Genomic DNA, 16141 nt, shown 5'->3' on the forward strand with positions numbered 1-16141 from the left:
ATCTTCTCTGCTCCAGCTACCTGTATTTTGTAACTGTTTATTACATAAATGGTAAAAAATTGCATTTTTACAAGTTTTAACGAATTATGTACCCGCAAAGCCCCTCCGAAAACTTTTGAGAATTACACAAAATAGTGTTTGGCTAATATGTTAGTAGTCAGTGTAGACACAATGGATATATTTTTTGTGTAAAGTGTTAAAAAAATTTTCAACGTTCTGCATATTTTGCATCACTTAATTTCTAGTTGTAAACTATGCATGTTGGCAACACTTATCCAGTGCTCCTCTGTTTATAACAAAGGAGTGAGAACTTGTACATAAACCATTCTGCATTGAGTTTTGTGTTTGGTTTGAACTTGTTGTTTGATATAATGTCAGTGAGGAAGTGTAGTAGTGAAAGAATGAGGTGTGTAGACTTTGAAAAAAGGCACAAAAGGTGGTGTTTAAGAAAAGTGAAAAACACTTCACAGTTGTTGGAAATCTGTCGGGTATTGCAGAAATATCTTGATCCTCAAGTAATGGTAATAGCATCACATCCATTGTGCGGGAATTGTTACACTCACTACAAGAAGAAATTTAGTGACAATCCACCTGAGCGATCACCATCACTCAAATGTGAAACTGAAGAAGGCAGTGCAGATGTTTATAATCCTGGGTGTGAAGTTGATCTGCTGTAGCCCCTACTATATCCCACCTTAAAGATCCAGGAAAGAAGCAGCACAAGAAGAAAACAGTATGTAAAAAGAAAAGTGGAAGAAATTGAAACAAGTTTCACACAAGAAACATCTTCAAAACTCTGTGAAGTGTGTAATGTGGATGCACTTAGATGCAAAACCTGAAGATAGTGATATGTGCATAAAATATGGTTTCAAAACCTAAATACTGCTTAAACTTCTTGGCAGATTAAAACTGTGTGCCGGACTGAGACTCGAACTCTTCGATCCCCAGTTTGGTTACACATGTAGTTTGCATCCTCCTCGTCTTGTGCTATAACTACTTGATCATCGGCAAATAGTAGGTGATGTAAATAAAATCCATCTTTAATTTCTAGCTCCATCACATTGCATTTAAGAGACCAACTCGTCAGACTGACATCTGTATAGAATGTTGATGACATGGAGCAGCCTTGTAACAGACCCCTACTTGTTCTAAATTTCTGTGAAAGTGTACTACCAATTTTCACTTGATTTAGGTTGTCTTTATACATTTCTTGTACTATTTTAATTAAAGGACCCTTTATGTTTGCCAAATGTAATGCTCTCCAAAGTAGTTTTCTTGGGACAGTATCAAATGCTTTTTCTAAATCTATGGAAATTAATTCTATGTTTTTTGATTTTTACCTATGTTTCTCTAAGATCTGTAGTAATGTGAAAATATGATCTAAGCGTGATCTACCAGCTGTAAAGCCACATTGTTCTGCTTGGATTTTAAAATTTATTCCAACTTATTTTTAAATTTTTTACCAAAAATTGTCATTAATGTGTTTATAACACAAATTCCTTGATAGTTCAATCCCCTTTCTTAAATGTAGTATTGATATAGCCCAGCTTCATTACCTTTGGTATTGAATCTCCATGTAACATTTTAGTGAATAACCGTGTTATTAATTTCACAGTTTTGTCACCACCATATTTTAAGAACTCCAGACTGATATTGCCTGGTCCAGGTGATTTACCATTCTTTCCTGTTCTTAATACCTTACTCACTTCTCTTTGTAAAATTTGGATCCCCTCCCCTTCCCGCTCCTTTTCTTCCACTGTTCCTTCCTCGAGATACTCTTCTCTATCCTGATTTAATAATTTATTGAAATATTCTTCCCATATTTTTGGTGTTATCAGTTGAGGATTGGTTTTGGCTTTTGTCTCATGTCTAAATCCTTTTAATACTGATCACACTTGTTTCACTCTCACAAATCCTACTTCGCTATTGACATTGACACAAGTCCTTTCCCATGCTTCATTATTTGCTATCCTTATTTTTTTAATCGCTTCATTTTTCTTTTCCTAGTAGATTGTTCTTGTTGCTTCCAATTTATCATTCAGCCACCGGTTGAAAGCATTCCTCTTTTCTTTAACTGCCACTTCTATTTCCTCCGACCACCATTGTGCTGTACTGCTGTGGTTGTTTCCCCTTATGCCCAGCACCTCTGTTACTGTACTTATAACATTGGATTTTAAGTAATCATACATTTCCTCTGCATTTTCTTCAGATGATTCTTCCAATGTTTTTTCCATTCTGGCACCAAAGAATGTTCATATGCTTTCATCTTGTAGGCTGTCAATATTGAAGTATAGAGTTTGAGTTTCCTCAGCACAATTTGTTTTAATGTTGTTAGAATCATTCTTTGCATTCTTCCATGGCCAAAAACTCTTCATTTTTACTAAATAATGGTCTGATCCACATAGTTCTCCTCTGCAAGATCTAACATCTACTGCCTTGAAACTTTGTAATGATAATATAATCTATTATAGAATGAAGTTCTCTAGTATTCGGTTGCCAAGTATATTTATGGATATCCTTGTGTTTAAAAAATGTGCTGGTAATTTTCAGATTAAACTGTTCACAAATTTCAACCAATCGTTCTCCATTGTCATTATATTCTCTCTCTCCATGTTTCCCCACTATCGGACATGATTCTTTAATTCCTACTCTTCCATTCATATCCCATATTATAACCAGTTCCTTCCTCCTTGGGGTTTTTTCTGTAGACACTCGAAGGACTCCCCAGAAAGTATCTCTCTCTTGGTCTCTTGTATCATCCGTGGGTGCATATACACCAATAATTACAACTTCTCTGGCAAATAGTCATTTCTACCACAATAATAAATTCATTAATAAATTTCTAGTGTGTGATTCTCTTTTTACATGCCTTCTTTATTGTAATGGAGACTCCTGCTTTGGCTCTTACCGCTTTGGACACCCCACTCCAAATATATGCATGGTTACCAAGTTGTTGTTCTCCTTTGTGTTTCCTCTTGATCTCAGAGAGCATGACAACATCCATTTTGAAACTGCCGAGTTCTGTGGGTAACATATTCAGTTTTGTGGAGATACCTTGCACATTCCAGCATCCAAATGTCATATTCTTTTTTTCTTTACCAATTTGTCATCCAAGATTCAAGTTTTTCCGAGGCATATTGTTAGATTTTCTAGCATTTTAATTTTTTCACATGAGTGAGGAGCTGGCCCACTGCACAATCCCCAACCTGGAGGACTAGGCAATTTATTCTCAAGGTTTTCTTCCATTAGTTTTTGATAAGCCAGTATCACAGTACATGGCAGCTGCCTCTAGGTTTGGTCCACCCCGGGTATTTTATTTCCCTGACACCCACCATACCTGGTGAGCTTTGCCTGGGGAGGCGTTCAATGAGAGACTAGCACTAGTAATTATTTTGATTCAGAAATAACAGTTTTGCATCACATTTACTTGAAATCAGCGATCAGTTAATATATTTAAGAGTCCAAGATTTTTTACCTTGAGAGTATAGCTAGGTTTTTCAAAAAAATTTCTCACATTTTGTACAGACAAGTATTACCCACTCTGATTGTACATTCCCTAAGCACAATGACCAACTAATGTACCATGAAATTTTTGCAACATTTAGGATGAGGTTTTGGAGAAAATAATTCCTAAATAACCAAAAATTTCAGATTCTTTCATCTTTATGGACAAATATTTTGATAGATTAAGAATTTCATCCATTAATGTCATAGCTGACAGTTAGCAGTCCTTCCACTTTATCATTTCTGAAGACATTTAACATCCTGTGACCATTCATATTTTCAAAGCATAATTTTGAAATTCGCAAATGTTACAAATTTTCATAGTGTATTTAAAAAATAAGAAGAAGAAGAAGAAGAAGAAGAAGAAGAAACTTTTCATTTCTTTAGTACAATTTTTCAATTTTCCCTTATGTTATGACATTTTCTTATGTACTCTCATTTAGAGAGGTCTGTAGCAATTTTAACAAATCATCAGAAAATCAAAATAATATAATTTTGGAGCGGTATCTTGTTGAACTCTGAAATATATTTTTTTCAGCAAACTTTGAAATAGCGATGTGTCACATTCACTCTTGACCTGTATGATTTGAGATGAAATCTCCCTGTACCACGTCGGATTGGAGGAAGACATTGAGGCAATTCAGAGAAAGGCTGCTAGATTTGTTACTGATAGGTTTGAACAACATGTAAGCATTACGGAGATGCTTTGGGAACTCAAATGGGAATCCCTGGAGGGAAGGTGACGTTCTTTCTGAGAAACACTGTTGAGAAAATGTGAAGCATTCGAAACTGACTGCCGAAAGATTCTACTGCCACCAACATACATTATGCGTAAGAACCACGAATTTAAGATAAGAAAAATTGGGCTTCATACAGAGGTATATAGACAGTGGTTTTTCCCTCATTCTATTTGCAAGTGAAACAGGAAAGGAAATGACAAGTAGTGTTAGAGGGAACCGTCTGCCACGCACCATATGGTGGCTTGCGGAGTATTGCTGTTGATGTAGAACATTACATACGCAACTTGTTAATTTGAAAACCAACTCGGCTAATTACAGCTCTGGGAATACAGATATTATGGTCAGTTTCAGTTTGATCTCCCTCTTCAGGAGAGTCTCACTTTCTGAAATCTTGAAGATAATTGCAGAAAAGTTTGACATTTGTTTCACTAAAGTCTTCAGGCACATTGTCACCTCAGTTTTTTTCCTGTTTTGCGGAAAGTACTGTGAACAAACTGGTGATGTGGCAGTTGGTAGTATGTTGCTGCCCCTTGTGGCAAACCTATATATGGAATACTTTGAAAGAACCATACTAGAATCTTCAAATTCAAGCCAATTATTTCTACTAATACATGGTTGATACACTTGTGATGTGGCCAGATGGGTTGAAAAAATTTGGGGCAGTTCATGGATAATTTAAGCAGTATGCATCTTAACATTAAATTCATAACCAGACTTCCATGACATGCTTGTTATGAAAGTAATGGGAAGGTCCCTTTGTCACAGTGCATGCAGAAAACAACCACATGCTGACCTCTAGCTCCACACCTTGAACCATCATTATGGATCACAAAGAAATCATGTGCTAGAGACTCAGGTCCATAGGTCTTGATTGCTGTCATTCAGGGAGAACCTCACGAAGGAATTACCACACCTATGAATTAATCAGTTTTTGGCAATATAATGTAATTGGACAGATTACAAAATCTACTCACCATGTGGTGGCAGGAGAACACACACATAAAAGGAAGTTATACTTATGCAAGCTTTCAGAGCCAGTGGCTCCTCCTCCTGGCAGAAGGATTGGAAGGGGAAGAAAGAGGGGTGAAGGAGAAGGACTGGAGAGGTTTAGCAGGGTTGCAACAAGTTCTGAAAATCAGGGAAATTTGAAAAAAAAAAAAAAAAAAAAAAAAAAAAGAAGACTGGAAAAATGTCTCAGTAGATGAAATGTCTTGTTTACTGAGGTGTCATGCAGCTTCACTGGCTGGGCACAGCTGAGTACATGTACCACTTCCCTACTCCCTCATTCCTACTGCTTCTCCCCTTCCTACCAGTCCCCTCAGCTCGCAGTCAGTGCTGCCACCACTTCTTGCCATTAGCCAAGCAATTGCCAACAGGACCAGAGAGGCATGAGGAATGGTTTGCTCGGATCTGATTCTCAGAGATTGTTGACGCAGTGACCAGAGATGGTGGTCATGTGTGCATGAGATGTGTCTGGGTGGATGTGTGTATGCTCTCGTTTTCTGACGAAGGCTTTGGTCGGAAATTTAATTGTGAGAGTGTGATTGCTTTTCCTACGTGCCTCTCTGCAGCTCATCAATCATCTTTACGGTGAATTGCTACCTATCCTCACCATTATTGACTTTCAGAGTATTTTGCGCAAGTTATCTGTTGCACGGATAGATCACCGTGGTCTCATTTCATGAGCATGGTGTCTGTGACAGATGAATAACTGACCACGCTGGTGGACTTCCATGACGGACCAAAACTGCAGGCCTTTCTGCAGGTATCTCTAACAGATAGGGCCTGTTGATCTGAAGCCCATCGTTTCCCACTAATGCGCAGGCCTTGCCCGTTAGATCTTGTCTCACCGATCTGCCTGCAGGCTGAGTCTGTTTGTGTGTGACGTAATGCGGTGGATTTTTGTGGTTCATCCAAGGACCCAGGACTTTGGTGCTCCTCAGCAGGCCAGAGACCATGGACAATGGATTTCAGGAATTGTGACTGTCTCATTGCCATTACATTGTACAGTGCAGCATTTTATAGACATTTTATTTATTCTAGTACATTTTGGCATTATATATATTAGAAAGTAGGGACGCTAAGAAGAAGAAAATTGTGGCAGTGGCTGGCAGTTTGTATGCTATGTATTCATATATTTTTTGAAAGAAAATTCACACAATACCTGTAAAATAATAGACATAGTATAGTGACTAATAACCAAATATAACGAACATAGTAGAACCAACATTTTATTGGTGGTCACCTACAGTGTTGGTTTACCCAACTCTTCCCTGCCTTATATATACCTTTTTCAACAGGTCTACTTTTTTCTGAGGTTATTTCTCAAATCAGTGAAGGTATTTCAAATCTGTCTTGTGACTCCAAGGAAATGCATATTGTCATCATCAAATATGTTCTGTTTTATTGAAATAAAATAACAACAATGGTCTTAATGAAACACACATACCATTTGGCTTGATTTCTCCATTTAAAAACACCCTTCATTACAAAAGATGTCAATTTACGTACTTGAGATTCTTGCTCACACAGGGAAGACATATAGAAGTCCTTACATTTTTTTGTCAACTTATGTCTTTACTTAGCCTTGAGATCTCAGAATTTGTCAGGGAATAATGGTACTTGTCTGGAATTCAGTGAAATATCAGAGAATTTCACTTGGGGAAACATGTGGCAACCCTGTTTAGGAAAAGGGGTACATTTTGGAAAAATCGTCCAGAATCACGGGTCGGGAAACACTGAATCGGGTGAGAAGGAAAGACTTTCTTTCCTTCTTGTCCTGCCCAGTAAGTGTCTCCTGACCCACAATTCTGGATGACTTTTTTTGAAAACTACCCCTTTTTCTAAGCCTCTCCTGTCCTTTTCCTTCGCCTGTCTTCCTTTCCCTTCAACCCTTTTGCCGGAAGAAGAAGAGAGCCACTGCCTCCGGAAGCTTGCGTAAGTGTAATCTTCTTTTATGTGCGTGTTCTCATGGCACTGTTTGGTGAGTAGGTATTTTTATCTATCCAATTATATTATAACACCTGTGAATTGTATTCTGTAGGAATGGGATCTCAGGGTCACAAATTAAGCAATGTTGCAATCAAGTGAGGTTGAGACTGAGAAAGAAAAAAAAAGTAAAAAATTACTTACCTGCCCAAGGCTGGCCCAGTCTCTGGAAAGATTAGTTGACTCTTATGGAAACTAGGCATCCAGAGTTTTTTGTTCAAATCGACAAAGGTAGAAAGTCCTCTTTGTAATGTTAAAGATGATCTAGGTCTTCAAAAGCTGGGTATGGACCACATTTCATGCGGATGTGGCATGTCATATGTGAAACAGTATGTTAAAACAGTTGAAGGAAGGTGCATCTAACATCAGGGACACATCTGACTAAAACAACCACCAGTATGTGATGCAATGTAACCTTTTTAGTATACGTATCTACACTGTGGTTTATTTGTTGGCAAGAGGACACTGCTTCAGTTTTCCCGATACCTGATGATCTGCCATAATTTTTATCTGGTAACGCAAATGTTATGACAGTTCATATAATTTATGGAGTTGGACCTTCTTTTGAGCTGTAAGGGGCCATGGGGAGGGGGCAAGGATTTAATTTGCTGCAGATTTACTGATTCATCCCTTTTTTGTACTGAAATTGTCAGCTGGTCATATTTAGGTAGGTAGTTTTTTGGCTTTCATTTCTTAAGTTTTTTTACTTCTATAATAAGGCAGTAAGCAAACTTTAGAGTGTAAAAATGTGTTATAAAAGAAGTATTATTAATTTAAAGGTGTAAGAAGTGTTGACAAAATATCACAAATGATTTCATGTGTGCTCTGTGCAACTTCTGGTTCCATGAAAAATGTGGAGTATAATTCCATGAAGAAACATGTTTGTTGGAATCCTTCATGTGCATTATGGACACTATATGTTGGTACAAATTGTACATAGAGGTTTAAAGTAAGTTAGACAGCTACAAAATCAGATGCATGATGTAAGTAGTGAGTGCCTGTTCCTATTGGAAACTGATGTAAACTGTGTCAGGATTAGTAAGTATCTTCAGAAGTGAACGATACAAAATTTAAAACAAAAAATAATGTGTCAGGAAACTGGCTGTGACACACCTTCAAATTGGTTTTTAAAGAAGTTGTTATGGCAGTCAGTCATGGTTGTAGACTGGTTCCCTTTTTTATTAAAAGCCGTCCACTGTAAAAACAAGTGCTTTTAAAAAGTGTAGTTCATCTTCATTGAAGTTTGCACAGAGCTGCCTACATACAAGCTACTGCCATTATTAAATTGTCCTTGGATGATTCTGTTCTGACATTTTGTGAGTTAAACAGTGTGTGTGTGCAAAAATGACACTTGTGAGATGTAAATGCAAGTGATAGTGTCAAATATTCCATTGTAAGTGTCATACATCGATAGAGAAACACCCAATGCCAATAAACAAATATTGATGTTATGTAAACACTACGGAACAAAAACTTCTTGGATGTGAATAATACCGGTTGCAGATTCCACAGATCATTTGATTGCATCAGAAAAGGTGGAAAAATCATTGTTACCAGATGCTACATATGTACTGAAAATTTAGTACAATTGTGAGATTCAGAAGTTGTGGAAAGGGTTTGGGCAATCTGTATGTATTGAAAGTGGTTTTATTTCTGACATTGTATGATACTCGTAGTGTTCAATTTTGAAAACTCTATTAGCTGAAATTAGTCATTGTCTGATATATTTTATGTATATGTATGCACCCCTCTATGTTCTGATAATTCAAATTACATTACAAACAACCTTTGTCGTATCACATCAGTTGTTATTAAATATTTTATACAAGCTGTTTTTGAGATTCTAACATACTGATGGAGGGTAGGACCAGCAGCTTGGGTTATTAAAATCTTTGTTGTCCTTCAGTGTCCATTACAGTTGCAATAATAACCATTACTTGGTTTCTTTGGTTACATGTACATTGCTGGAAACTGTATGAATACACTTTTGTCTAAGGCCATGGTTTGAAAATTGACATGATTGTCTGAAACTAGTCATTACAAAGAAATGACTAGTGATGAGTATTGAAGGAAAATAGAACTAGTTTTGGATTAAAAATATGGACCACCACCTTTGTCTCGGATTCAATTCCTGGCCGGGTTGGGGATTTTCTCTGCCTGGGAACTGGGTGTTTGTGTTGTCATCATCATCATCATCATCATCATTCGTGACAATGTCTAGATTGGACTGTGAAAAAAAGAGAGACTGTGTAAATTTTGGGGCTTTGTACGGGTGCTGATGACTGCGCAGTTGAACGCCCACAAACCAAACATCTTCATCACCGCCTGCGTATTCCCATAGAAATAAGTTTTGTTTGTGATGTAGTTAACTTCTGTGAACACAAATAGAAAACAATGAATAAAGTAGTATACTATGTTCGTATAAATTTTAAAAAAATGTTTACAGTCTTGTGGTCACAGGAGCTTCCCGGATCAGGGTTACAATCCCTGCCTCCACAGTCTGTTGTCAGCCCATTGTGGACAGCAGCAGTGAGAGATGCTGTCACAACGTCAAAACCATCAGCAACTGACATAGCTCACAACAGGTCATATAACGTCATCCCACTGCAGGCAGCTGACGAGCATGATACTGGAGACACCAGTGCTAGTTTGTCATCAATGGAGGGTCCTACGTGGCAGAAAGTACCCATTCTCCTTCTGCAGAGACCTGGCAGTCAGAATGGAGCTAAAAAACGATTGGGTAACTCATAGATTTAAGGTGTAATAATAATAATAATAATAATACTTATGCTATACCAATATTGACCTACTCATTTGGAGTAGTGAAATGGAGTAACACAGACCTAGAAGCACTCAATACACTTACACGATCACAATGCCACAAATATAGAATACATCACATACATTCAGCAACTGAAAGATTCACATTAAGCAGAAAGGAAGGAGGAAGGGGATTTATCGACATAAAAAAACCTACATTATGGACAGGTAGACAATTTAAGAAAATTCTTTATAGAACGAGCAGAAACTAGCAAAATACACAAAGCAATCACTCATATAAATACATCGGCTACACCACTGCAATTTCATAACCACTTCTACAACCCTTTAGATCACATAACATCAACAGATACGAAGAAAGTAAATTGGAAAAAGAAAACACTACATGGCAAGCACCCGTATCATCTAACACAGCCACACATCGATCAAGACGCACCCAACACATGGCTAAGAAAAGGCGATATATACAGTGAGACGGAAGGATTCATGATTGCAATACAGGATCAAACAATAAACACCAGATATTACAGCAAGCATATTATTAAAGATCCCAATACCACAACAGATAAATGCAGACTTTGCAAACAACAAATAGAAACAGTAGATCACATCACAAGTGGATGTACAATACTAGCAAATACAGAATACCCCAGAAGACATGACAATGTAGCAAAAATAATACATCAACAGCTTGCCTTACAACATAAACTTATAAAACAACATGTTCCCACATACAAGTATGCACCACAAAATGTACTGGAGAACGATGAATACAAATTATACTGGAACAGAACCATTATAACAGATAAAACAACACCACATAACAAACCTGACATCATACTCACCAATAAAAAGAAGTAATTAACACAACTAATCGAAATTTCCATACCCAATACAACAAATATACAGAAGAAAACAGGAGAAAAAATTGAAAAATACATCCAACTGGCTGAGGAAGTCAAGGACATGTGGCATCAGGATAAAGTTGACATTATACCAATTATACTATCAACTACAGGAGTCATACCACACAATATCCACCAGTACATCAGTGCAATACAGCTACACTCCTGGAAATGGAAAAAAGAACACATTGACACCGGTGTGTCAGACCCACCATACTTGCTCCGGACACTGCGAGAGGGCTGTACAAGCAATGATCATACGCACGGCACAGCGGACACACCAGGAACCGCGGTGTTGGCCGTCGAATGGCGCTAGCTGCACAGCATTTGTGCACTGCCGCCGTCAGTGTCAGCCAGTTTGCCGTGGCATACGGAGCTCCATCGCAGTCTTTAACACTGGTAGCATGCCGCGACAGCGTGGACGTGAACCGTATGTGCAGTTGACGGACTTTGAGCGAGGGCGTATAGTGGGCATGCGGGAGGCCGGGTGGACGTACCGCCGAATTGCTCAACACGTGGGGCGTGAGGTCTCCACAGTACATCGATGTTGTCGCCAGTGGTCGGCGGAAGGTGCACGTGCCCGTCGACCTGGGACCAGACCGCAGCGACGCACGGATGCACGCCAAGACCGTAGGATCCTACGCAGTGCCGTAGGGGACCGCACCGCCACTTCCCAGCAAATTAGGGACACTGTTGCTCCTGGGGTATCGGCGAGGACCATTCGCAACCGTCTCCATGAAGCTGGGCTACGGTCCCGCACACCGTTAGGCCGTCTTCCGCTCACGTCCCAACATCGTGCAGCCCGCCTCCAGTGGTGTCGCGACAGGCGTGAACGGAGGGACGAATGGAGACGTGTCGACTTCAGCGATGAGAGTCGCTTCTGCCTTGGTGCCAATGATGGTCGTATGCGTGTTTGGCGCCGTGCAGGTGAGCGCCACAATCAGGACTGCATACGACCGAGGCACACAGGGCCAACACCCGGCATCATGGTGTGGGGAGCGATCTCCTACACTGGCCGTACACCACTGGTGATCGTCGAGGGGACACTGAATAGTGCACGGTACATCCAAACCGTCATCGAACCCATCGTTCTACCATTCCTAGACCAGCAAGGGAACTTGCTGTTCCAACAGGACAATGCACGTCCGCATGTATCCCGTGCCACCCAACGTGCTCTAGAAGGTGTAAGTCAACTACCCTGGCCAGCAAGATCTCCGGATCTGTCCCCCATTGAGCATGTTTGGGACTGGATGAAGCGTCGTCTCACGCGGTCTGCACGTCCAGCACGAACGCTGGTCCAACTGAGGCGCCAGGTGGAAATGGCATGGCAAGCCGTTCCACAGGACTACATCCAGCATCTCTACGATCGTCTCCATGGGAGAATAGCAGCCTGCATTGCTGCGAAAGGTGGATATACACTGTACTAGTGCCGACATTGTGCATGCTCTGTTGCCTGTGTCTATGTGCCTGTGGTTCTGTCAGTGTGATCATGTGATGTATCTGACCCCAGGAATGTGTCAATAAAATTTCCCCTTCCTGGGACAATGAATTCACGGTGTTCTTATTTCAATTTCCAGGAGTGTACATCCAAACTACAGAAATCTGTAATTATTGACACTTGTTCAATTATCCGAAAGTTCCTAAATGCAATGTAACATATACCGTACAGTTAAAAGGAAGTCACGCTTGATCAAGGTCCGCGTCACCTTCCATTTTTAACCAGGCATAACGTCTGAGACAAGAAAGAAATAATAATAATATGTGGTAATAGATAGTCTTCAGTGTAACACAAATAATGGAAGTAGTAAAAGTAACAAATAACCAGATAATTGAGGCTTTGAGTCGCAGGAAAGCACATAAAAAAAGACTGAGAATGGTGCAGCTCGACTGGTATGAGGGGGGGGTCTGTCGGATGGAGTGGGTGAAGGAGAAGGGAGGTAGGGAGTGAGAGGTGAAGCTAATGAAGAGGGAACAGTCAGCTCATTTTGGCTGCAAACAGGGGGATTTGTGCACAAGGCACAATGACAGAGAGAAGTGGTTGGGGTAGGGAGATAAGGCAGAGGACTAAGGATATTGCAGAGAGCAGGGTATGAGTGCATAATAGATGAAATTAGAATCATGGAACAGAGGCCAGTGGAGATTGAGGTTGGGACGAGATTGCCGCCAGGAGGGAAGAGGGATCGAAGGGTGTGTTGAAAGAACAATAGTACACATAACACAGAGAAGCTGCTGTTAAGAGGAAGGATCCAGATACCAAGAGTCGTACTATAGCCATTGATACTGAGCATGTTGTTTTGGGCAGTGTGTTTCACACTGGGTGGTCAGCTCTGCTCTTGGTCACAATTTAGTGGTAGCCATTCATTTGGGTGGAGATTTGGTTGGTGATCATGTCTACATAAAAAGATGTGTAGAAGTTGCAGCAGAGTTGGTGTTTAATGTGACAAGCTTTCACTGATGTCCCCACCCTTGGTAGGACACGATATGCTTGTGACTAGACTGGACTAGAATGTGCTGGGTGGATGCATAGTACCCACGAACCCTTGCCATGTGGGTCATGCTCTTGTGGAAGATCCATGGGGAAGATCTGTCCATTGCACTGACAAAACATGTTGCTGGAGCACAAAACACCTGCTTCACAACTTGTACCATTAATTGGATTCTTCCCATAAGCACCAGCTTCTCTGAATTATATATATGATTATCCTTCAGATGACATCCTTCAATTCCGTAATCCTCTTATACTCAATCTACATTCCTAGCCCCAAAACCAGCCCACCCCCCACACACACTCTCCTCCACCCTTGCCTCATGTCCTTAACTTTACTTACCCAGCATTCACACCATCCTCTCCACTGTCTCCCTCTTTGTCTGTTCTATCACCTCCTCCTAATCAACTCCTCTAAGTCACTGTGCACTGCACCTTACTCCCCTGTCTGTAGCTGAGCAAGTTCACTGATGCCACACTTCTATCCTATGTGCTTGCTGCTTCTCTCTCCCAGCTGTCAGCTACCCTTTCACAGTCCTCCCCTCGCCCTAGTCAAGTTGCTGGTACAAAATATTCAGCTGGGATAATGTAGCCTTGCAGGTGTATACGCAAAATGGGTGTTCTGTCTGCTGTGAAGCAGGATTCGTATGAAAGCAAGAAACATTCTCAGTCTTCTTTACGTGTCTTGTCTCAGTACCTCAACTATTTGGTGAGCTGTTACCATTACTTCTTTCGTTTTTCATATTGTAACAATGACTTTACACTAACAAAATTTTGAATGTCTGTATATACTACAAAACAATAACTACGTAGAAGAACTTTGCAGTTTTTTTATTTTTATTTATTTGTTTATTTTTTAACGTTCCAGCACTTCTAATGTAATGCACAGTTACCGTATTTTCACATTTCATACTAGGAGTATGGAAGTGTGGATTGAACACGTTTTGTGTAAGAATTTTTATTCATTACATTGAATTGTGTTTTGTAGAACATAACTATCAGTAAAAGAATTTTCTGAAATATGATGCAGTTCAGACTTCAAAGAGTAAACAGCTTTTCTAAAGAGAAAATATGTTGCATTAAAACTTCAAAATTCGATATATTTTTTCTGTGGTTCGGTTTTGTTGAAATAAATACTATTAATGGCCTCAAGCTATGCTCAAATTACGTGTGAAAATGTTTCTAGGATTTACATCAATAAGAAAAAGATTGATTGATACTCGCCATATACCAGAGATGTTGAGTCACAGATAGGTACAACATAAAGAATATCAGATAAGTAAGCTTTCAGCCGAAAAGACCTTCATCCAAGTTAGACAAAACACACACACACACACACAAACACACACACACACACACACGCAAACACACACTCTCTCTCTCTCTCTCTCTCTCTCTCTCTCTCTCTCTCTCTCTCTCTCTCTCTCTCTCTCTCTCTCACACACACACACACACACACACACACACACACACACACACACATGTCCACAGTCTCTGGCTGCCGAGACCAGGTTCAGTGTCTGGCCTCGGGAGTCAGAGACTGTGGTTATGTGTGTGTGAGCAGCGTTTGCCAGCAGATCTTAAGTTTCCTCAAACGACTGAAAAAACCCTGTCATCGATCTGCATCTTAGAGGACTATAGTAGGGTTTCGTATAGAGGGCATGGAGAATTTCTCTGCACTTCTGTCTTCTTGATGAGTGGTCGTAATCGTCGACTTCGTATGTGATGTCTCGCAAGCAACGAAAGATACAGTAAAGTCTAAAATAGCATTCTAGCAACTTTTACGATAGTCTCACTTTCTGCACAGGTGTAAAAATCCATACCAAGTATCCTGGGTTGTATCTCACTGGCCAGTAATTGGCATTATAGTGCTCTCAGTCCTGTCTTGGGAGTCCAGGATTTTTATGTGAGCCAGCTGTCTTGCTTCTCTGGTCCTAATGATGAGGAGTTTCACATAGTCACCCTGAGTTTCATATGATTGTATCCATTGTCATTTTGGCCTCACGACCAGGGAAGAGAGAGATTGGTGTGAAATCTCAAGTATCCTGCTTTGCTGTGTTATAAGGTAATGTTGTGATGGGCAGTGTTGTATCTCAGTTGCTGTGTTTGACATCAGTGTATATTTAGTACTTGTCTGCGAACATCAATAGGACAAGATGAGTCCTAAACAATCTTAGTAAGTGGGAATGATAGGTCATGCAGCTAATTCCTGTGTTTGAGGAAGGTTACACAAACATTCAAAATTACAGATCCATGTTACTGATGTTGATTTGTTGTAGAACTTGAAATGCAATTTGTGTTTATTTGTAATAATTTATTTTTGAGACTAAAGATTTATGTAGAAGCCTACATTGCTCCCACTTGGTGAGATTCTTCAGGATGCACCTTGACCTATTTGTTCATGAGATCCAAAGGGCTATGAAATTGGGCAATGCGATTGACATGGTACTTAACTCCTGAGAAACCTTTAGTGCAGTAAAGTATCTTTATAAACAGAATATCTAGAGAGAGAGAGAGAGAGAGAGAGAGAGAGAGAGAGAGAGACAATATGTGTTTCCTAGGAAATTTTTTCAGCGTCGGGAGGTATGTTCAGAATAGAGTAACATGTTGCTGCTGTTTTCATTGGGACAAATAGGAGTAAATTTTTAGTTCATTAAGTAAACTTCCCTTACAAAAGCTAATTTGTTTACAAATTTCACATTACTTGTGTGTTAAATACTGTCAGATTTTAAATAAGC

The 16141-nt window shown here is 39.8% G+C and overlaps 1 protein-coding gene across 2 annotated transcripts in view; it reads left to right on the forward strand.

Moving 5' to 3' along the window:
* Nucleotides 1-16141, forward strand: part of LOC126475227 (ribonucleases P/MRP protein subunit POP1) — an 87133-nt gene that overhangs the window by 48803 nt on the left and 22189 nt on the right. For both annotated transcript variants that reach the window (XM_050102905.1, XM_050102904.1), the window contains exon 6: nucleotides 9679-9972. In XM_050102905.1, coding sequence (XP_049958862.1) covers nucleotides 9679-9972 — 294 coding nt within the window. The remainder of the gene's footprint in view (nucleotides 1-9678; nucleotides 9973-16141) is intronic.

This window comes from Schistocerca serialis, chromosome 4, assembly GCF_023864345.2.
Source record: "Schistocerca serialis cubense isolate TAMUIC-IGC-003099 chromosome 4, iqSchSeri2.2, whole genome shotgun sequence".
NCBI lineage: Eukaryota > Metazoa > Arthropoda > Insecta > Orthoptera > Acrididae > Schistocerca > Schistocerca serialis.